Below are 24,601 nucleotides of genomic sequence, written 5' to 3'. Positions count from 1 at the left end.
ATGAATCAGATCGAGTCATTTTTCTTTCACAAAACATTTTCTTCATTTCTAATGAAGCCACCTAATGCTGATTTATTCCATCACTAAATATTAGTTTTAATTATTACTATACAAGGCATTAGGCATTTATTGTTTACTGTTTTATTTTCTAATTGTCTGTGACATATATTCATATATTTTATATCAGTATACTGTGGTCTCTCTAGGTAAATCAGGGGTAGGCAAGTTTTTTTTTCTGTAAAAGGCCAGATAGTAAATATTTTCACCTTTGCAGCCCTTATGCTCTTCCTAGTAATTATTCAATTTTGCTATTGCAGCAAAAAGCAGCCATGAAACGATATATGAATCAATAGGTATAGCTATGTTTAAATAAAATTTTATTTGCAAAACTGGCAGAAGGCTGAAGTTAGCCTGAGGGCCTTAGTTTGTCAAATTCTGAGCCTTAGTTTGTCAAATTCTATGCTGGCAGGAACTATGACTTATCAACATACATATCGTCTTTTCCTAAAATTTCTATGGTATTTATTATTGTGTTAGACTTAAAGACATTTGGATTCATATGCATACTCATCAATGTATGTGTGTACATGTTCTAAAAAGGCAACAATCTAAAATTTCAAAAGTAAATTAAACTTCTAAAGCACTTCATACCTGTAGGTGAAGAGACTAAATAATGCAAAACTACAATACTTTACTGGAGAACCAAATGTTAATTATGCAATCATACAAGACTGATGTATGATCTGAGAAGAAAACAATATCATTAAAGATAATTTCATATTTCATGCATACTACGTTTAATTGCAGTCCGCTTTTCATCAGCAAAAAATAAACACTTTAAACCCAATTATTTTATCCAGTAAGATCAAATAAAATATATGTGTTGATGCAATATGAAATATGTACAATATTTATTTACCTCATAAAACTAAGCTCAAAGCAGAAAAATGTCAGGATCCAATGTTAGATAAGAGGAATATTGTGTAGTCATTTTTGATAGTAACTAATATTCATCCTGTTAACGAACTTTATTGGTACAAAAACAATTACTAACATAAGAAAACAACGTATCTATAATTTTCCTTTTGGAAAAGAATATGTTGAAGTGAAGTTTCAGAAGGATCTTACAATTAAACACTAATCCCTAATCCTATTTTCCCTTTGACAAATATCTTGAAATTGTAATTTTAATATTTGACGTTGAAGAACTAGAGTGAATTCCTTATTTAAAACACACACATATAACAAAATATGTGCAAGTAAAAGACATTCTTATTGCTTTAGTGTCACCAGTTTCCAGCAATACTGGGTATGCAGGAGGTACTTTCATCAAATTATATTTTACAGATTAATTTTATACTGTATTCTATTTTTATGAAGTAGAAAAAAAATCTAAAAATCTCATATGATCTTCCATAGATACCTGTATTTCGGAGAAAATTTTTTTAAAAGGCACATATACTATTTTCATTTATTTGTGCACACTTTTCAGTAACAGAGTGAAGTCAAACATGTAATATCATGTTATATTTATTGGTGAAGTGTATCTTAAAATATCAATGAACTTTCAGATTTTCTAAAGAGGTGATATGTCTTTCTGACTTGCTGTTTATTTCACTTGCTGTCTAATTTAAAAGAAGAAACATTTGTGTCAGAAAAGTTTCTATCTTTACGATTTTTTTCCACTGATTAACTAGATTTTATTAAGCTTTGTGTGAGCAAATCAAAGATTTAATACAATGATTTAATAATCACAAAAATTTATATCTAAAACAGTGGTTCTCAACCAATGGCAGTGGGGGTGAGGGGGGATTTTGCCCCGCAGGGGATATTTGGGAATATCTAGAGACATTTTTGAATGACATAACTGGGGGTACTATTGGCATCTTAGTGGATAGAGGCTAAGGATGCTAATAAACATCCTACAATGCAAAAGAAAGCCCCTCACAACTAAGAATTATCTGTCCCCAAATATGAAAAGTACAGAGGTTGAGAAGTTCTGATCCTGGATTAGAACTACGGATTCTGCATCTTAATGTATCTGAATGAAGAGTGCATAATCACGTATATTTGTACAACTGAGGCAAGTAAATCAAACAACCAGTACCAAGGAAGAAAGAATTTTATGATTTCTTTGTTACTAATCTTTTCCACTGCTCCAAGGTACACTGTATGGTACCATATTTTAAAAACAGCAATTTATAACGCAGCTAAACTTAACTGCCTGCATATAAGTTCATTTACAGTTTAGTTGTTTGATATTTGTATTCTATTTTGCCAAAGAAATAATGCTAAAAATGGTAATTAAGTTTTTCAGGTAAACCAACAAAACACACTAATTCAAAATATGGTTTAAAGATGATACAGAAAGATTTATTGAGAAATTAAATTAGGTGCTAGTCTATATAACTGGTAGGTAGTCTATATATAACTGGTAGAGAAATTAAATTAGGTGCTAGTCTATATAACTGGTAGAGGAAGCAAAAGACTACCTGTTATAGGAAGGAGGTATAAGAGTAGAAAGTGAGTTCCATGGTGATTTTTCATATTAATAGCTGGAATGAGGTAGCAACATGTCTTTGGCATGTTTCAACTCTTATTTCTCCTCTTCATTGCTAATTTTGTCTCTCTCTACTACTAGGCTCTCAGTACTGCACAATGTTCTAAGACCTCATAGAAGCCTAACAAATTTACTCAAATCTCAAAAATTCCTCTTTGCTTTGCTATCACCTGCCTTTCACTTTGCCTCAGTCAGAAATCTCACCCCTTCAAAGCTGCTGATATCAACAAATAAAGGTGGAAGCATTTTAACTGTTTCACACCACCTTACCATTCTTAGAAATATTAGTATTTTAAGCTAAGGTCCATTTTAAATATTATAATAATAAAAAAATCTCCTACTGATAGTATATAATTATATGAAAGAAAGAGATACTAAAAAACAGCAGGGAAAACAATAAAAAAGGGACAAACTTCAGATCTAAATACACATGCAGACTGAAAGTGAAGGTATTGAAAAAGATATTCCAAGCATATGGAAACAAAAAGAAAGCTTGGTAGCAATATTCATAACAGATGAAACAGACATTAAAACAAAGACTGTAACAAAAGGAAAAGGACATTACATATGACAAAGAGATCAATACAGCAAGAGGATATAACACTTGTACATATCTATGCACCAAACATAGGAGCGCCTATATACATAAAGCATATATTAACAGACATAAATGGAGACTATGTCTCCTAAGCTGATTGCTATGAAGGTTGTCTTTCTTTGTATTTACATTTTGTTACTTAAGAATATAGTACTATTGTTTAATAAGTTATATTTTTTAGTAAAAAGACTTGGACATTTATACTAATATCTAGCCTCAGACATACTTAGGATCACTAGGACATATGCAAACAACTCCACTGAAATTGTTCTAAATAAAATTGCAGCTGACCCTCCTCCAGGTTGCCAAATCTAATGAATACTGTGCTGTATGTCTTTATCTTTCTTGACTTCTCTGCAAGAGTTAACATTTTTGGCCACTGCCATCTTGAAACTCTTCTCTTACTTTTTTTGACTGTGCTCTCTTTTGGTTCTGGAATCCCTTGGCCACCCTCTTCTCAGCATCCTTCTTGTCTTTCTCTTGAATGTTAGTTTTCTCCAGGGTTCTGTCCTTGTCCTTTTCTCATTTTCTGTAATATTCTTAGGAAATCTCATTTGTTTTCTTGTCTTCAACCTACAATTGAATGACTACAAAAGCTCTGGCTCCAGCCCAAACTCTTCTTGCCTTTATAACCCTGAATACTCAACTATGTCCCAGAGGTACCTAAAATTCCATATATCCAAAGTGTAAGTTTTCAGTTTATCCTTTAAATCAGTTGTCAGTAAACTTTGGCCTGCAGGCTAATACTGGTCCATGAGTTACTTTTTTAAATTGTAGGAAAAAAATAAAGAATAACATTTCATAACACATGAAAATTATATGAAATTTACATTTCATTGTCCATAAATAAAATGTTATTGAAACACAGCGACGCTCGTTCATTTTTCATATGACTGCTGTTACACTACCTCAGCCAAGCTGAGTAGTTCAACAAAAACCATATGGCCCATAGGGCCTCAAACACTTACCATCTGGCCTTCTACAGAAAAATTTTGCTGACCTCTCCTTTATGTGGTCTCTATGTCACTTTTTGATGGTGAAACCAATTACAGAAACCAGAAAAATAAAGACATCCCCAATTTTCCTTTTCTCCCCAAACTCCCCTACTCCACAAATCTCTATCACTATGTTTTACTGACTTCGCCTCTAAGTATATCTCAACTCTACCATTCTCTCTGTCCTGGTATCAGCTATCTCCTCATCTACTGAAGTAGCATCCTTTCAGTCTCCTACTGTAGTTCTGTCTCTCTCCAGTCCGCCCCTTGTACAGATGAAGTCAAGTTTCAGCATGCACATCTGCTCTTTTCACTCCATTGACCAAATACTTTTAATGTATTTCTCCTTCCTTTAGGGCAGTGGTTCTTAAGGCAGCAGCAGCATTCCATGGGATTTGCTAAAGATGCAAAACCTCAAGTCATACCCCAGACCAACTGAATCAGAATATCTTGGGTAGAGGCCATAAATATGTGAGCTAATGACCCCTCCAGTAATTCTGATGCACGTTTAAGTTTGACATCCCTGGAACCACTTATCCTAAAGGATAAAAATAGAAATTTCTTTGTAAGGGGACTTTTTAAGTCCCACCATGGTTTGATTCCAACCCAATCTTGTTTCCCATTTATTCCCTCCTTACTTCTAGCTGCTCTAACCTGCAAATGAGGAAATAAGAACCCAGAAGTTAATTAATTTGCCTCAGGTAACAAGGCTAGTGAGTGACAGAGGAAGGAATTGAATTAAGTTAAGCCCAAGGACCTTTTAGGACCACACGACGCTACTTTTTAAAATATATTTACTATACTCTTATTTTCAAAATACGTCCATTATAATAATAATTAATTGATCCTAGTTGTTAATTTAGTCTGTTTTCCTTCTAGACTACAAACTCCAAGAAGCTAAGAATTAGTTTGTCCCATGTGAATGTTGTCAGTAACACTTGACTCTCTACCGCCATCTGGAGATTTGATATTAACAATTCCAAGGAGAATCTCAATAAACAAGAACTCAGTCTGCCAGTAGAGCACAGTGGTTTAGGCAAGAGCTCTGCGGTCACGCTCCCTGAGGTCAGATAACTGGGCAATCATCCTGTGGCTATTAGACCTTAAAGAATTTCTCTGCCTTAGGTTCTTTTTTTTTTTTTTTTTCACCTTTGTGGCCTCTCCCGTTGCGGAGCACAGGCTCCGGACGCGCAGGCTCAGCGGCCATGGCTCACGGGCCTAGCCGCTCCGCGGCATGTGGGATCTTCCCGGACCGGGGCACGAACACGTGTCCCATGCATCGGCAGGCAGACGCTCAACCACTGCGCCACCAAGGAAGCCCTGCCTTAGGTTCTTTATCTGTAAAACTGGATTGCTAATAATCATCTTCATGGAATTACAATGAAAATTAGTGTTAGGTGATATTATTATAATTATTAATATTGTTCTTATAAAGGGCTTAGCTAGACTCTGTAGTTAACACAAATAAATAAATGATACTCCTTTACTCAAATATTTTATTATCTCCGTGGGTAACTAAAACAGACTTAGGAAAATATTAACCATACATGTTCTAAGTACTGAGATAGTTCTTATGGTGTTAACCATGAATGTGAAGCAGATAAAATCTGAATTATACAAAGATTTATAGTTGGTATGTGGTTTTGAAGTGAGAAAGCCTCTCAGAAAAAGATTTTTTCCTGAAAATCTTTGTGCAGATTGAGAGTAATATCTGTAAAGCACTAAATAAAACATGATATAAGTGTGTACCTTTCTTATTTTTACAGTCATGATGATGAAACCATTTTTACTAGTGCGTAATCACGCAAGACCAGATCTCATTATCCAAACAGAAACTAACATATGGCTCAAGAAGGGTTTATCATAAAACCTTTATGATGTTTTTGTGTTGTTTTTTAATATACTCAAAATTTATTCAATTAATAACTGTGTTTTTCTGATACAAATATATTTAGAATAGATGGCTTCATAAATGTAAATTATTCGTTTTTACCTTAAAGGGAAACCTACAATTTTGATGTTCCTGCTCATTAAAAAAGTAACAAATATGTTTATTTATGGAACTTCCCTCTGTGCTAAGGAAAAAACTTTCTTCCCATGCAGTTATTCAGTAAATGCCCATAAGTATCAACTACATGCTGTAAATTCCCAATATATACCAGACACAGAAAATAAAAAATTTAGGTTAGAGTGTCTAGTTATCAGTCCAATTAGTGGAATAGAGTGAATATATATCTTCCAAGGCATATAGAGATACAATGTGATTATACTAAATTATAATACAATGTATATAAAATTCTAGTTCTGAATTTCCCAGTATTTCACATTAAAATTTTTGTCCTCGGTCCCTACGGTTGCTGTCACAATAAAACTATTACTTTGTGTCCTTCCTACTTTACTCTAGACTTTCTTGCTTTACTTTTTTGGCACAGGAGATACTATATATCCAAACCACCTGCCTTACTTCCAATTTCCCTCTCTTTAATATCATCTTCACTTTAATATCATAACTTCATGGCTAATACATAAATCCTAAGTGTCATTTCTATGACTAGAAATATTTGGATTTGGCACCAAAATCAAAGGCAAGAAAAATAAAAATAAACAAATGGGACTACACCCAACTAAAAAGCTTCTGCACAGCAAAGGAAATCATCAACAAAACAAAAGGGCAGCCTACTGAAGGGGAGAAAATATTTGCAAATCATATATCTGATAAGGGGTTAATATCCAAAATATATAAAGAACTCAATATCAAACAGACAAAAATCTGATTAAAAATTGGGCAGAGGCTCTGAATAGCCATTTTTCTAAGAAAGACATACAGATGGCCAACAGGCATATGAAAAGGTGCTCATCATCACTAATCATCGGGGAAATGCAAAATCAAAGCCACAATGAAATATTACCTCACACCTGTCAGAATAGCTATTATAAAAAAGACAAGAAATAACAAGTGTTGGTGAGGAGGTGGACAAAAGGAAACCTTGTGCACTGTTGGTGGGCATGTTAACTGGTGCAATCACTATGGAAAATAGCATGGAAGTTTCTCAAAAAATTAAAAATAGAACTACCATATGATCTAGCAATTCTACTTCTGGATATTTATCTAAAGAAAATGAAAAGACCAACTTGAAAAGATATATACACCCCTATGTTCATTACAACATTATTAACAATAGCCAAGAGATGGAAAAAACCTAAGGGTCCATCGATGGAGAAATGGATACAGAAGATGTGGGATGTGCGTGTGTGTGTGTGTGTGTATAATGTTTATTATTCATAAAAACGACAGAAATCCTGCCATTTTTGGCAACATGGATGAACCTTGAGGGCATTATGCTAAGTGATATAAGTCAGATGGAGAAAGGCAAATACTGTATGATATCACTTATATGTGGAATTTAAAAAACAAAAACAAAAACACCAAGCTCATAGATATAGAGAACAGAACAGACTAACAGACTGGTTGTTGCTGGAGATGGGTGTGAGAGGCAGGGGGGAGGCGGGGTTTGCCCACTGAAATAGATGAAGAAGGTCAAAACGTACTAACCTCCAGTTATAAAGTAAATAAGTCATGGAGATGTAATATACAGCATGATGATTATAGTTAATAGTACCATACTGTATATTTGCAAGTTGCAAAGAAAATAGATTAAAAAATAAATATAGAAATAATATAAGAAAGAGAATGATCTAATTTTCATTGGGGTTCAGTGATGCTATTTCTTCTTGGAAGGGCTTATGTTCATGTATTTATTTCTGGCAACTACAAAAGATTATATAACTTGCTAACAGTAACAATAAAACCCAAGACTATAAAATATGGAAAATGATATTTATGGATAGATACATGCCTTAAAATTATTAGTGACAGAATAGAAATGAACTAAAATCAAACTAAGTGTCCAAAAATAGACAAATAATTGGGAACAATTTTGATAGTCACATGTGATGTGAAAATATGCAGTTATTAAAAACGAGATAAGGTATCAATGATACCAAGAGAGTTGCTAACGCTAAGTGTAAAAAGGAAGACACAAAATTAAAAATAAAGCATGATATTAAATATGAAGAGATACAAAGGCTTTCTTAATTTAGCAAAGAATGAATCATGGACTATGAAGTTGGGCATGCTCATTGAAACCCTGGTACCGCCTGCCTTTCAATGAGATTTATTACTCTGAGTCAGGTTACTTTACTTCCCTGAGCTGCAGCTTCCTCATAGAAAGTGGGAATAACTACCTTGTTTGATAGCTCTGATGATTAGGAAAAAAAAGTAAAACCTAAATGGCACGTAGTAGTTCATCAACAGATAGTGAAACTTTTGTTTATTACTGTGTTATTCAATACCTCTGTTGAAATAACCAGAAGAAACAACATGGAAATGTTTGTTGCTCTGGGAGCTGGAAAAGTAGGTTTACATTTTTTCTGTTCCCTGTTTTTCTACATTCTATAACTTACTGGTAATGAGCAAATATTATTTTACAATGTTAAATAAACTTTTAAACATCCCTTTTACTAACATAACCATAATTTTTATGTCATGCACTAGTGTATGAGGAGTGGTGATAGATGGTAACCTGAATGTAGAGAAAAGAGATTTGATAATCTACTCATTCGACTGCACCTGGATTCTCTTGATAAATCAATCATATTGCTCTCCTTCAGATTGTGTTTCACATTTTTATTGGCATTTTTCATTTAAAAATTGATATGATTATAAAAGTATGATATTAAGGCCATTATGAATTATTTAAATATGAGAAAGTGTGTTCAAAACTGTCTTAAAACAGTAATGTAACCTAAATTTCAACCAAAGGAGGCTAGGAAAATGATATGATCACAACAACTGTTACTTTTTAACAGTTAACTTATATATATATAAACACAAAGCACTGCTTATGTATGAGACACCATTCTAAGATCTTTTCACATAATAACTCATGTTTGATATGCTTATATTAAATGATGATTAACTCATGTTTACTAGATGTTATGATGTAAATACTATTATCTCAAGATGAGGAAACTGAGGCACAGAGCGGTTAAGTAAACTGCCCAACATCATACAATTAATAAATCATAGGGATAGGATTTGAACCCAGGCAGTTGGACTCTCAAGGCCATGCCATTAACTCTAAGTTCTTATACCATAAAAAAAATTAGATTTAAAATACCCACTAGTGCTCCCTATTTCATATGTTTACTCTTTGATTTGTTTCTTCTTAATCCCATATAATAACAACATTAGACATCAAAAAAAAAATCTAAACTAGATTTTCTTTTTTAAAAATTCTAAGTGTCCAATAACCAAACTGGAAACTTAAGCGTATAATGAACACTTACTTGTAAGAAAACTGGTGTTAAAACTTTAATTAATTTCCTACTTGGGGGATTAGATAACTTCAAAGAATATTTCTAACCTTTATTTCTTTAATTTGTGAGATATACATTTCAATTTTATAAAACCGAATGTCATGTATTTTTAAAATGTATTAGTTTTCATGAACCTCACATTATTTTTCACCAGAAAACAGGGGGTTATTATTGTACTTGTGTTAAAGCTGAAACTTTGTCACCATTTTCATTGTAATTCTACCCTTGGGAATAAAACAGTCAGTAGATTTCTGCATCTTCCCATCTCCACCCCCCCCCCCCCCGGCAGTGAAAGCATTAATTCACTGAAGCAGATAAACAAGATGGATAATGATTGTTATATGCTCAGTGATCCTTACAATGGGGAAAAGTAGAATGTTCTCTAATCATTCTCAAATTTGGAAACTGACTGAATCTCCTTTAGGAAATAGCAAGTTCTCATCATAGGTGACATTCTCTCTAGTAGACTAGAAACTAGAATATCTGCCCTGAATTCTGGGAAAATATGTTATATTAGATCCATATAGTAAAAACTTCCTTATTTTATGCAAAGTGGAGAAGACACATATAAATCATCTTTAAAGTAAAGATGTCAAGAAAATCTCCCCTCAACCAAATGAGTTACACTGAATGTCTCACTTCCTTTCTATATATATGAAATTGTCAGGAAAGCTTGGAAGTATCATGTTTCTTCCCTTTCTATGAATTTGCTAGGGATCATGACAACGTGTGTAAATCAGGCAGTTATTAAATGAAATACAATGATTCCATTTTGAGGGAGGGAACAATATAATACATAGACCCAGGCCATTTTTCATGGTCCAATTCATTTAAATTTTTCCAAACACAAAAATTAAAGTTCCCACAAAAGACCAAAAAATGTGGGTACAAAACCATATAAGTACACATTTTTGCAATTATAACAATTAAAACTAATCCCATAAGTGTTTATGACTAGATACTCCTCCATACTGTTGGAAGGTTTTAGAGAAGAATATCTTTTTTTTTTTTTTCCGTGAAGAACTCCTCTTTTACTTTTATTACTTTGGTTATATTTCTTTCATTTTCCTTTTTTTTTTTTTGTTTTTCTTTTTTAACATCTTTATTGGAGTATAATTGCTTTACAAAGTTGTGTTAGTTTCTGCTGTATAACAAAGTGAATCAGCTATATGCATACGTATATCCCCATATCCCCTCTCTCTTGTGTCTCCCTCCCACCCTCCCTATCCCACCCCTCTAGGTGGTCACAAAGCACCAAGCTGATCTCCCTGTGCTATACAGCTGCTTCTCATTAGCTATCTATTTTACATTTGGTAGTATATATATGTCAGTGTTATTCTTTCACTTTGTCCCAGCTTACCCTTCCCCCTCCCTGTGTCCTCAAGTCCATTCCCTACCTCTGCATCTTTACTCCTGTCCTGTCCCTAGGTTCATTAGAACCTTTTTTTTTTTATTCCATATATATGTTAGCATACTGTATTTGTTTTTCTCTTTCTGACTTACTTCACTCTGTATGAGAGACTCTAGGTCCATCCACCTCACTACAAATAACTCAATTTCATTTCTTTTTATGGCCGAGTAATATTCCATTGTATATATGTGCCACATCTTCTTTATCCATTCATCTGTCAATGGACACTTAGGTTGCTTCCATGTCCTGGCTATTGTAAATAGTGCTGCAATGAACATTGGGGTGCATTTGCCTTTTTGAATTATGGTTTTTTCAGGGTATATGCCCGGTAGTGGGCTTGCTGGGTCATATGGTAGCTCTATTTTTAGTTTTTTTAAGGAACCTCCATACTGTTCTCCATGGTGGCTGTATCAGTTTACATTCCCACCAACAGTGCAAGGGGGTTCCCTTTTCTCCACACCCTCTCTAGCACTTATTGTTTGTAGATTTTTTGATGATGGCCATTCTGACCGGTGTGAGGTGATATCTCATTGTGGTTTTGATTTGAATTTCTCTAAAGATTAGTGATGTTGACCATCCTTTCACGTGTTTGTTGGCAATCTCTATGTCTTAGAGAAGAGTATCTTTTTTATTGTACTAGTGGCATATTCTGGTCAGAATCATGATTTCTTGCCTTATTTCAATTTAGTTAAATCCAGTATATTTATTGAATGCCTATTAGGCACAAAAATGATTAAGCTGTTTTCTCCCTTTAATGTTCTCACGCTTTGCACATCTGTAGGATGAAAGGAGTAGAGGAGCTAAGGGTAATAGGAAAGGATTAAGGTGACTGCTCACATAATTTAGGGCATGTAGAAAATCCCATGTGACAAAGAAGGATCAATTATATAAGAAAATTAAAAGTGAGAAATTTCTAGTTTCTGGAAAGGTTACTAGATTTAATCAGAGTAAGTCAGAGAGAGAGCACAGAAAATTTTACCAATGAGGACATTTTGGTAGGAGAAATAGTTTCAAGGGAGAATTAAGGCCAAATATTGAAGAAAGACACAGGACAGACAGAATTTTTCAACCACAGAGGTGAGTATTTTTAATCAAGTCTAAAATAAGACAATACCACATGAATTTAAAATAAGTCTTGAAGTGTGGTCCCTAAGACCAGAAATGCCAAGGAAGTGTAAGATCTGCTTACTCTACACTGAAAGAGGGAGAAAAGGAGAAAATGTATCCTCTTTGAGAAAGAGCTTGTCATTTGAGTATCATAAGTCTCAAACAAAAATATGCTAATGATAATGGGAACATTATTTGCATTGGAATGAGATTTCCATACGTTATGACATATATCATGATGGGGAAGAGTCAGGTAAGAGGTATAAAAGAATGAGCTGATGTTACACAGAATGGCCATGGTACCCTGGGGAAAAGAAACAAAAGAGAAAGAAAAAGAAATGTGAGGCTTAGAATTAACTCTGACAAGGATTGAGTGGAGGAAATGAAATCACAAAACCAAGGTAGAGATTACTACTGACCAAAATGTGGAATACATGGGGATAGGTAACACACATGTCCATGTGAACTGAATTCTCTTAAAATAGAAAAGCTCAAAGCAGATGGTTTATCCTTTATTATACACTATTCCCTCTCTTCCCAATATACTGCACAGTGACCATTTGCGGGCCAACATAAATGTGTCCTTGGTGTCTTCCTTTAATTTACTGATCATATTTAGGTAATAGACTCCAAATATGAAGACATTCCACAGCTTCCCACAGTATCTTTTACTGACGCAATAGCAGTGACTAAAAATTGGGGGACTTGGGTTAAAACACTTAATTTCTAAGATTTCTCTATTTGTGTATAAAATAAATAAAAGGCAAAGAAAAAAACCCTGAGCTAATTAAAATAAAGGCTGGTACCACTTCCATCATACAATACATAAAATATTAACAACTTAACTTACAAAAGTTATTTTACAGTTTGAATATTATATGATTAAGGTAAAAATATTTCTGGTGGTTAATTCATAACAAGCACTTACCCTGTGGCTGACGACTGGGATGGTATATCTGAAGGTCAAATGGCTGTGCACTAGTTTTCTGAATCACACTGACATTCTGCCCTGTCCACTTATTGGCTTTTGACAATGTGTTGGTCCTCCAGTCCGTCCAATAGACATCACTCCCATATAGAGACACAGCAAAGGGATGAGAAAGGTATTCATGACCTCGGATGATTTCTATCATGCCTGTTCCATCATAGAGGGCTGAATAAATGGCATCTGACCTACAGAAAAGGAAATGCATCAGTAGTATATCAAAACTCATTCAGATAGTCCAGTGATGTGCTTATACTATTTAGATAAATGACAAAAAATTTGTATAAAAAATATTTTATGGGCCTGTATCTGATTTGTAGAAACATTAAAAAAAGCCATCCTAATGAAAACAAACAAAAATCACCACTGATGCCAATGTGTGTATACATGATACGTGCACATGAGAACAATTTTTATTTTGTAAATATTATCCGAGGAAGGTAACAGAAAATAAAGAAAAAAATCATTTTCTAAACCTGGCATCTGTCCAAACTATCCTTTTTTCAAAGTGGTCCACAGTGAGTCCATTAGGCCAAGCCCCTGTTTTCATGTCTTTGTAGATGGTTTTTCTCCCAGCACCACTCATGGAGGCAGATTCAATGCGAGGAAAGTTGGCATCCCAATCTGTCCAGAAAAGAATTCTGAAGAAAAGGAAAGAATACTCGTTTCAGTCATTCAATTCACAAATATTTATTGAGTGCCTATGACATGCTAGGCACTGTAGGTAAACAATCACAAGAGAAACAGATGCATTACCTACCCTCACAGGGCTTATAGTCCAGTGGGGGAGACAGACTAAATAAACACATGAATATAAAATTACAGCAACTGAAATATGTTCAAGAATAATTTTGTTATGAGAGAGAATAGCAGGTGTGTGATCTACTTAGAGAAGGTAATCAGGAAAAGAAAGCACTTTGAGGAGGTAATATTTACACTGAATCTGAGAGATGAGAAGAGCAGTATAAAGGGCAGGACATGAAAAATAAACAGCAGATACAAAAGCCCTAATGGGGGAAACAAGTGGGTGACTGAGGAACAGAAATAAGGCCAATGTATCAGAAACGGGGCAGTGAGGAGAAAAGGGGAAGAAGGTGAAGTTGAAGAGGGTGATCTTGCAGGGTAAGGTAATTATTTGGGATTTTATTCCAAGGGAATAGAAGTACATTTAAGCAGGGGAGAAACATGATATCATATACAAGTGGATTATAGAGAAGCAGGAGAATGGGTACACCAGGTGGCTATTTTAAAGGACCAGGCAAAGACGGTAGTGGTTTGGGATATGGTGATAGCAGTGAAGTGAATGGATTCCAGGAATATTTTGGAGGTAGAACTAAGTGCCAGGACTAAATGATAATTGGATGTAGGGAATGAAGTAGAGAACAGAATCATGGATGACTGTCAGTTTCTTGTTTTGGCATACTCAGAGTAAGGACAGACAGAGGGTGTGCAGGGAATCCATTAGGTGAAATGGGAAAAATGGAAGAGAAACAGATTTTAAGAGCTGGGAATTGAGTGTGCATGGGTGTGGATAGCAAAGTTTAGTTTTGAATTTTTGGATCTTGAGATGTTAAGATGAGATGTTGAGATATTAAGATGAGATGTTGAGATGTTAAGACATAAAAAAGGAGGTTTCCAGGAACCTGGGTGGTACACCAAGGTGAAGTTCAGTGAAGGTGGCAGAGTTGGAGACATGAATTTGAAAGTATTCTGCATGGAGATGATATTTAGATTCACATGAATGGAACAGATCATATGACAGAGGGTACAGAGGAGAAACAGAAGGATATCATATATTTTGATTTATACAAACATGCAAGTGTTATAATACAATTTATTTTTTTACTAAATACTACTTGTAACTCTACAAATTCATGGTGTATAAACAGTTCCACACGACAGGCATCAAACATTTCATGTTGTGCATTTGATTTCTAAGGCTATTAGGTAATAGATAGTTTATGTTTCATTGACTGTGGCCTAAACTGCTGATGCATGTTTCTATAGTATTATAATATAGTATTATATAGTATATTAGATTATATATTTTATATATATATAAGCTATAGTTTCTATAGTATTATAATATAGTTACACAACAATTCCACAATTATTACAACTAGCTAATGTTTGAGTGCTTACTATACGTTAAATACTATTTTCAGAGCTTTATATAGATTACCTCATTTAATCCACCATGAGGCCATGGCTAAAGTTATCCATGTTTTACAGATGAGAAAACAAGCTTAGAGAAGTTATATTAGTTGACCAGGTTATATGGCCAGCAAGTGGCAGATGGAATTGGGAAACTGGATAGCTTATCTTCTGTTCTCATGCTTTTAACATCTAACTCTTTAATATCATGTCACTAAATAAAATAACAAAGGGAAAGCATCTGGTACTGGAGTAGGAACATGGTTGGTAATCAATAAATGGTAGTTGCCTTCTCTACCTTGGTAGTAGAACCAACCCAATGGACAGCATGGAGATTTGGGGAGGGAAAATGCAAAGAAATGGAGAGACAGTGACAGTCCAACAAATTTTCCTATTATCAGTTCTGACAACATTTTGGTCAGAAGTGGTAAAGTTACTGGTAAACATAAATTTGTTTTCATTATAATTGTATATAGCCTTGCTATTTTGCAATTCTTCCATTACTATGAATGATCCTTAGGTATATGAATTTGGTGGCTATCTTGGAAAAATGAAACAATCCTCTGGAACAAAATTCAAAATGCAATTCAAACTTTCTTCTCTTTTAAAAAATTTATTATATCCATTTAAAGAAATGTGGAGTGATGTAAACTAAGTGTTCATTATGACCTCAATTTTTGAGAGGTACATAATCTCTTATAGGATATGGGAATTACAAATATGAAATGACTGGAAGACAATACCAAACATTATAGAATTTAGTAAGTATGTGTGCTAAAGGCATGTGTGGTCAAGAAGATATTGACCTTCTTGATGAGTAGGTTCCCATACAACTTAAGTACTAGACCTTCAAAAAATTTCATTAAATAATTGTGTCAGCGTTGAATGGTGGCAATGCGTACGTTTTTGCATCAGACAAGCTTGCAATCAAATTTTCGATCTGTCACTGATTCCAGCATACTTAATCTCAGCCTCCGTTTGCTCATCTGTAAATAAAAACTCTAACAGTACCACTGATCGGAGTATTTGATGAGGTAATGGATGTAAACAATTTAACACACAGAATGGCTAGCACATAGAAACACTGGTGTTTACACAAGCAACCACACACATATTCAGAGAGAATATTCTTTTAAAGGCAAAATTCAAAGTCATTCCAAACTATTAAAGAAATGGAGAGAGAGACAGACACACACACACACAGAGGGAGAGAAAGAATGAGAATAAATACTAATGTCAATGTTTAAATGTTACAACAGCATGTATGTGAAGGTAGATTAGTTTTACAAAGTAAGCATGAGTCAAAGCCATGAGAAAAAAATTCAGAGGAGTAGGTCATAGAATAGGTTTATCTCACAGAATATCTCTTAAAAAATGAGTTTATATTAAAAAAAAAAGTTTTTGTTTCATTAGCATCTTTAGGAGTTTCCATAGCTCTGGTGGTGGGAGTATATCCACAAAAACAATATCTGAATCATTCATTGTTTAACCACCAAATATTTGAATAAGTTACACAAACTATTGGAGAAGAATAAAGATGAACATTAATATATCAGAGGACAATGTATTGATAATTGTTGAAGCTGGGTGATAGATACGAGGGAATTTATTTTACAACTCCTTTTATTTTATGTATTTAAAATTTTCTAAAATAAAAGTTTAAAAGTGTAACTAACCCAAAATTAAGTAAATAGATAATTTTTTAAAATGTACCAGAGAACATTTATAAAATCTTATTGTTGGGAATCTTTTTCTGAAAAGACTAAAGTTTAAGAATAGGATTGTTTTGTATGAGAAAGTGCTAATTATCTGGAAATATCAGTACTATATATTGCTTATAAGTTATCATATGTAATCTGTTGCTAATTAAATAAAACAAAGGTTAATTAATATAAAGCTGGTAGGCTATTTGGTTAAGTAGTTGAATGCCTTTCTTGAAAACGATGAATATGAAATGAATTATGTGTCTCACTTCAAATTTAATTTTGGATGCACACAACTTTTCACTGACACCAGGTTGTTACTTATCAGCTTCCCTTTAAACGTAACATTAAAAAATTAAGATTATTTGAAGAAACAAGACCAACCTAGCATCGATTAAATTTATGATGATATCTTGACAAACAAGGTAAAGTAGAGAGATTTGCAAGTTTGAAAAAGATTAGGAAAAATAATCCCTGAAAACAAAATCCCTGAATTTGAGAGTCATAGGTAGTCTGAGTATCTGTGGATAAGATCCCACTAGATCTAGAGAACACTGTACTCCACACTCTGGATTGATGACCCAAAGACTTCTGAAACACTGTCTTTTGCCTGTATAACAAATAGAGAATTGGTGTCTCTCTTTTAACTTTCTACCTTCTTCTGCCTTGTGTGGTTGCAGCAATTCCCAACATGCATATAAGTAACCCTGCAATCCTGCATTCTCTATATGTAGGTTTACCAGAAATAGACACTGCAGACTTTCAAATGCATGTTTCTAGTGGACAAAAATGTATGGCTTGGGACACTCTGAGGAATTATAAAATAAGTGGTCCCTTCATTTCTTCACTAAACATAGCAGTATTAAGCTGTTTCTTCTGCAGTGGTCACTAGAGTCCTATCTTTTGTTAATTTAGGTGGGAAATTTCCAACACTTTTTATAAAATACATGTTCTAGAATTAGTTTCCTTAAAAAGATTCTTAACCTTGACAATAGTCAGTTAACAATCAATTTTAAAAGTTAATTTCAAGGATCATTGTTTCATAAAATTCTAAGCACTCTTTTGTACACTTTACAATGTGGTCTTTTAAAAGAATCATTTTTCCCTTATTACTTTCTTTTTATGGTTAAAATGTATTAGCATTTCAATGACTGCCTTATTTCTTCAAGTATACAAAGAGTGAACATCCCTTCTTACAGGACGTATGGAAATGTTCAACCATGACTGCTTTTAAAAAAGAGACTACAGTCTACTGATTCTATAGTTCCTGCATTCACAGATTAGTCTGTATCAGGATTAAATTGGGTAAACGGACCATGAACAACTTGTACCATTATGGGCATGAAAGAGCTATTATAATCTATCAGGTCAAGGTGCAGAAGGTGAAAATAAAGGATCTTGGCAAAAAAAAAGAGGTTATCTATAATCTTTAGGCCTTCTGAAACCAACAATGTTATTAGTTTCATTTAGAAATGCTCCCAGATAAAATTAAAATTTTATTTAGATGTCTCACTAATCTTCACAATTACTATATCTGCTTTCACCAGCTGCAATGGTTATAGCAGAGTCCATTTATTATGACAAATGAAAACTAATACCAGCAAAGAAGCAAGAAGACACCATGCAGTTACAGGAGCATAAAGGCAATGAAAGTTCAAGAACTGAAGTGAGTACCCTGTAGATTCTGAACTCCCTGGTGCTTGTTACTCCCTAATAATAGCCTTGATGTTTAGAGGAGATTCAAGTACTATTTCAGGTCACCTCAGCAATAAGTGTATTCCTTTAAAATGGAAAGAAAGAAAAATAGCTCCTCCCTAAGAGTCCCAATTTAGCATCTTGGAATAACTTGTCACTTGGGACACTGGGTCAAAACCCAGAATACTGTAGGAATGTGACATGATAGCAAACATGTCTTATAATGTAAAATGAAGGTCTGTGGATTCTATGTTGAGGAAGCAAAGTATTGATTAAAACATTTCTTTTTTGAGATTTGTTAAAAAAGGTCACAAAGACCTTGACTGCTTCAGAAGATCATGTAATGTAAACGTGTTTTATCGGTTTAATGTTATAGCCTGCTTTTTTTTCTCAGCTGTGCTGAGGGAACAAAGTGGCTGGTTGCAAACTTTTTCTTTCATTCTTTATTGTCAAAGAAGATGATAGTATTACCCATTAGCGTACTTTACTGTATACTTCACTCTTTAAGTTGTATCCTTGAGTTCTGGTAAGTTTCATGTAAAATAAAGGTCTATTCATATGCATTAATTTACTGAACAAGCACTTACTGAGCACAATTATATATATCAAGGGCAGTGAAGGATTTCATAGACATGGAAGCAACTCTGCCATCAGAAAGCTTATGATCTAGTAGGAAAGGTAATAGCATTTACACAAACTACATTTCTCGAAAAATTATCCAGTGGGTTTATCCTAAAATAAAAATTTTCAAAAAAAGTTTAAATGTCTTTGGAGTTTAAATGTCTTACCTATTTCATCAATAATGTGAGAAATAGGGGAATACTTATTTTTACTAGTCTCTCAGCCTACTTTATGAAAGGTCCAATGTTTAAAAATGTCTATGAACTTTTCACTAAAATATCCAATAAACCTGAAAATAAATTTTAATATTTGCACTACATTTTAAAAATTTAATTGCTACATTTTAAATTTACAACTGGGCTCTAAAGGTATTTACATGAACCTCATATTTAACCATATCAATCCTTTATAAAATAATTTTTAATAATAAAAATTCTATCATATCATATGATACCACCCAAACCTGTCAAACTTTTAATTTATTCCTAGAGTTAGTGAATTGGTACTGCCATTTGAACTTTGGTCATTTACACCAGAAACAATTTTACAAGTGCTATTTCTTCACCCATTAAATAAAATTATTACCACTGTAATTATCTTAATTAGCCTCACAATTTCGTAGTAGCAATGGAGGACATCAACTTTCTCAGAAGCATTATCAAGTTTTCCTTCCTCAGAGGTTAGCTTACTATACTAACTTTCAACTCTTAGAGAATATTTTACTTCTGGAAATCCCCTTATACCACTGAAATAGTGCCTGATATTTTCATTTAAATAGCATTTGTGGGTTGTGTATCTTTTGCATTTCTGTTTTCTTTTTCTCTTCTCAGGTTGGCTATTCCCCAAACAAGCTGAGATAAATAAGTTTATTCTAAGCATTATCAGTTCCAAGCTATAGGAAAAGAAGCTTCAGTTCCCAGATCTACTGCTTTGCTTGATCAGACTATTTTCAAGATTTTTATACACCTGTTTTATTTATTTGTTTTTTTCTCTCTGTGTGCCATTTGTTATTTTGGGAAGCAGTTCTACCATGTTGGTATACTTGCTAAAATTACAACTTTCTCCAAAATACCACTTTCCCTTATACAGAAAGTTTCTCATGCAGATATGGTGCTGGTACAACGTAGATAGGTCTAATAGGTGAAAAGTTCACAACAGTAGCTGTTACACTGAGGGTAAAAACCTCCGTTGATGATGGACCTCTGTGGGAAGTAAAGGGTCAAGACTGGCAATCTACTCGTAACCTCAGGGAGAGTCTGTTTGAAAAAGGGAATTTTTCATTAGACACAGATGACCTCTTCCTAGTGAACTGTTATTACAGGAGGTAATGAGTGAAATGGGCAAAGCGTAAACCATGTAAACTGGAGGACATACCTCCAGGCTAGAAGATACAACTGCCTTACTTCACTCTGTATGACAGTCTCTAGGTCCATCCACCTCACTACAAATAACTCAATTTCATTTCTTTTTATGGCTGAGTAACATCCTATTGTATATATGTGCCACATCTTCTTTTCCATTCATCTGTCGATGGACACTTAGGTTGCTTCCATGACCTGGCTATTGTAAATAGTGCTGCTATGAACATTGGGGTGCATGTGTCTTTTGAATTATGGTTTTCTCAGGGTATATGCCCAGTAGTGGGATTGCTGGGTCATATGGTAATTCTATTTTTAGTTTTTTAAGGAAGCTCCATACTGTTCTCCATAGTGGCATGGACTTATATACACTACCAAATGTAAAATAGATAGCTAGTGGGAAGCAGCCACATAGCACAGGGAGATCAGCTCCATGCTTTGTGACCACCTAGAGGGGTGGGATAGGGAGGGTGGGAGGGAGATGCAAGAGGGTGTGGATATGGGTATGTATGTATATGTATAGCTGATTCACTTTGTTATAAAGCAGAAACTAACACACCATTGTAAAGCAATTATACTCCAATAAAGATGTTAAAAAAAAAAAAAAGATACAATTGCTGCTCTGTTGATTGTGGCCAGATCTCCCTACTTTTTTGAAAGAAGCCAGAAATCCAGAGTTGTATACAAAATCTTTCAATATTTTAACTCTTGGCAACTAATTCAAATAAATGTCAACCTCTGTGGAAGGTAAAACAAACACAGCAATGAGAGTTGCCAGTTTGGAGCCTTGGTCTAGACAAGCTGCCTTGTCCCTTTAATTTCTGTATCTGAATTGAGGAAAAGGAAAACAAACAGACTTCCCAATCTATCGATTTCTGGGTCTTGGGCATAAACCAGGGCACAAAGCAGACAGTGTGGGCCAGGAAGCTGACTTAAACACAAGGCTCCCTTTTCTCTCTTCTTCATCTCATTAAAGTCCCTCCTGGCTGACTCCCCCCTCGCCGTGGTCCTCCCTAGACTTTGTATTACTTAAAGGTACAGAGCCAAAAAACAATTTCCTTTCTACCATCCTTTAGACTTGACAATGATTTTGGATTAATGAAATAATTACCAAAGAAATAAACAATTAACAGCAAGAGCAAAGCATTCTCATGTAGATGAGTTATATATTATCTTCCACATTTTCCCAGCTCCTCAAAACAACCTAATTATAAAGAAATTATTATCCCTGATTTACAAAAGAGAAAACTGAAATCTAAGGGAAGACAATACACTTGAGTAGATTCCCCAGAGGATAAATGACTGAGCAGTGCTGGAACCCTTGTTTTCTAGCTCCAAATCCACTGTCTCTCTTCTGCTCTTTCACAGAGGAACACAGGGAAACAGTGGGGGCAATAACCTGAATTATACATTTGACCTTGTTTTCCAGAATTATGTGTCTTGTCCTTCAAATATCCCAGTAGTTAGCATCTCAATACTGGACTCTTTCAAGCTTATTCTAATATTCTTTCAAACTAACTCCAAGTATATACAAATATCAATACAGATATAGGGTGAGGTGGTTAACATCAGTGACTGTTTGGACCAAACACTGTGGTTTGCAACCCTTAGAAACAATTACAGCATCTCTTTGTCAGGTCAAAAAGAAATTCATTAAATTACTGCTTAAAATAGAGTTACAATAGCTTCCAAAAGGGCCGAATGCCCACATTTAGAAAAAAAAGTTATATCCTCTAAAAGTACCTATATAAGCAATCCTATAACAAAATTCATGGTAACAAACTAAAACTGGTTGAGATATATCTATATTTATAGCTATATATATATAGATATATGTACACACACACACAATTATGTATATAATTGTATATGTACATATAAACACACACATGTATAGACAACTATGCACAAGTATATATACACACATATTTACATGCACAAAATAAGCACTATGACTCATAATTTATGAGATAATAGAATTCAGTATTAATTTGAAAGATTATTTTTTATGCCAAAGTGAATCTGTGAAAGGCAAACTTCTTTACCCATATCTTGGGTCCAAAGCGATGGCCCTGGGGTGTTCCATAGCTCCTGCTATGAGTGTAGTTCTTAAGGAACCATCTAGTTTGGCCACTTCGATTTGGTCCAGATTGCTGTCTATCCAGTATATGTTGCCTGCTATCCAGTCAACTGTTAGTCCTTCTGGGGTAGCCAGGCCATGCTCCACAACCACTTCAATGGCACTGACACCTACAAGAAAAGAGAAGCCAACACTTGCACCCATTCAAGGAACATGTTAAGCACAAAGGAAAAGGCCTACTTATTAGCAATATGAAGTACTTAACATTATATTAACCTTGAGAGATATAGTGCAAAAGTGTTACCTGGCACAGAGGAAACTAAGAAGGCCCCAAATTTAGAATCACTGATCTTTCCCAGCAGAGATTTTTAATCTCTTAAATCGTTTCAGTGACAGTATGACAGAATTTTAAAACAACTCTGAGGCTAATAACAATGTTTAGGTTGCAAAAAAGTTATTTCGTGCTTCTGACTTTTTAGTCAGAGCAAGGGATTTTGGAAATAATAATGATGTGCTGGTTAAAATTGGTGCAATTTAATTCAAACGTTGATCTTCAGGGGTAGAATAAAAAGAAAAAGTCCACCTGGGGTAACATGCATCATAGCTAGTCAGCACCCACTCTTTTTTGAAGCATGCCTGATAAGATCACTCTTGCTGCATTTAACCTTAACAAAAGCCCCAAATCACCCACCTCCACACCATAAGCCAAGTTTTATGGCTTGCATGTTATATCCTGCAAGCCATAAGACTTGCAGGATATAACATGTTTGCAAATAAGAGAAGAAGGCAGTAGTGTGGTCTAAATAAAAATAAGCAATTTGGTAATACCCAGCACTAACCTTATTTATCCATTCCTTAATTTATTTTGGAATTAAATATATATATATATATATATATATTTAAAAAACAATCCTTTTTCTAATAGGATAGCTCTTTGTAATTTATGACATTGCCAGTGCTTTTGTTAGACTTTTTAATAGTGTGGTTTTTTGAACAGTTAACCATCTAAAGTGATGGATCTAAATCCATCATCTGAAGTCAGTACCTTGCAATATGACACAGTACCTTGCAATATCACAGATCGTAATTATACAGTGTGTTCAAATACTATATTTTTTCAAAATTGTATAGGTGATTTAAGGAGGAATTTAGATGGTGATAGAAATACCTGGCCTTTGGAATGCTACACAGATCTAAAATTTTCAAGAGAATTATTACGTATATTTATCTCAAGGCCTTGCTGCTAAAGAACGGCCTAGATTGGAGAAAAGAGATGTCAAATCATGGGAAAAAAATATTCAGCTCATATTTGTAATCTCTGTAATAATTCATTATTACTTTGAATTATGCTGAAAACCAAATAAAACACAAGCTATGTTAACTGACAAAAATATGACTACTGGTATGTAGGAGACAGTGCTTTTTTTTTCTTGTAAATAAATTTCTTCACCGAATATGCATGAAAAAGTTCACAACTTGAAAATGGTGTGAACGGTACAGGCCTTCACCACTTCCCTCCCCTATCTTCACACATACACTTCACATCCCTGGTTTTACACATATGAGGGAGAAGATGAAGAACCAAAGGCCAAAGATTAATCAAAATTCCTTCTGATTACAGCATACTTTTCTGGAATTTTCAGCTAGAAATCAATCTGAACGTTAAGTCAACATTGTAATGGATGTACCTCCACTTTCAGAAAGCTTGCCCCGGTATATTCTGTCTTCTACAACATCTGTCCAATAAAGTAAACTTTGATTGAAGTGAAAATCAAGTGCTATTGTGTTTCTCAATCCAGGAACAAGTAAACTATAGTCTCTTTTATGAAGATCAATCCTTCTGATCTCATGGCGAATTGAAAAGATGATGAATGCTTCAAAAGGATCTGAAAATAAATTTATTTTAATAGGCTTATGAAAATATTTATAGGCTTAGTAAGTGGAATAAAGTGCTT

The 24,601-nt window shown here is 34.3% G+C and overlaps 1 protein-coding gene across 1 annotated transcript in view; it reads right to left on the bottom strand.

The window, feature by feature from the left end:
• LRP1B (LDL receptor related protein 1B) overlaps nucleotides 1-24,601 on the bottom strand; it is a 1,792,829-nt gene that overhangs the window by 597,446 nt on the left and 1,170,782 nt on the right. The window contains exons 24-27 of the mRNA XM_030883038.2: nucleotides 24,335-24,532; nucleotides 22,612-22,816; nucleotides 13,512-13,676; nucleotides 12,979-13,223 (exon numbers count right to left, since the gene is read on the bottom strand). Coding sequence (XP_030738898.2) covers nucleotides 12,979-13,223; nucleotides 13,512-13,676; nucleotides 22,612-22,816; nucleotides 24,335-24,532 — 813 coding nt within the window. The remainder of the gene's footprint in view (nucleotides 1-12,978; nucleotides 13,224-13,511; nucleotides 13,677-22,611; nucleotides 22,817-24,334; nucleotides 24,533-24,601) is intronic.

Source organism: Globicephala melas, chromosome 7, assembly GCF_963455315.2.
Source record: "Globicephala melas chromosome 7, mGloMel1.2, whole genome shotgun sequence".
Taxonomy (NCBI): Eukaryota; Metazoa; Chordata; class Mammalia; order Artiodactyla; family Delphinidae; genus Globicephala; species Globicephala melas.
Note: the sequence above shows the minus strand (reverse complement) of the source record. Positions and strands in the feature narration are given on the sequence as shown.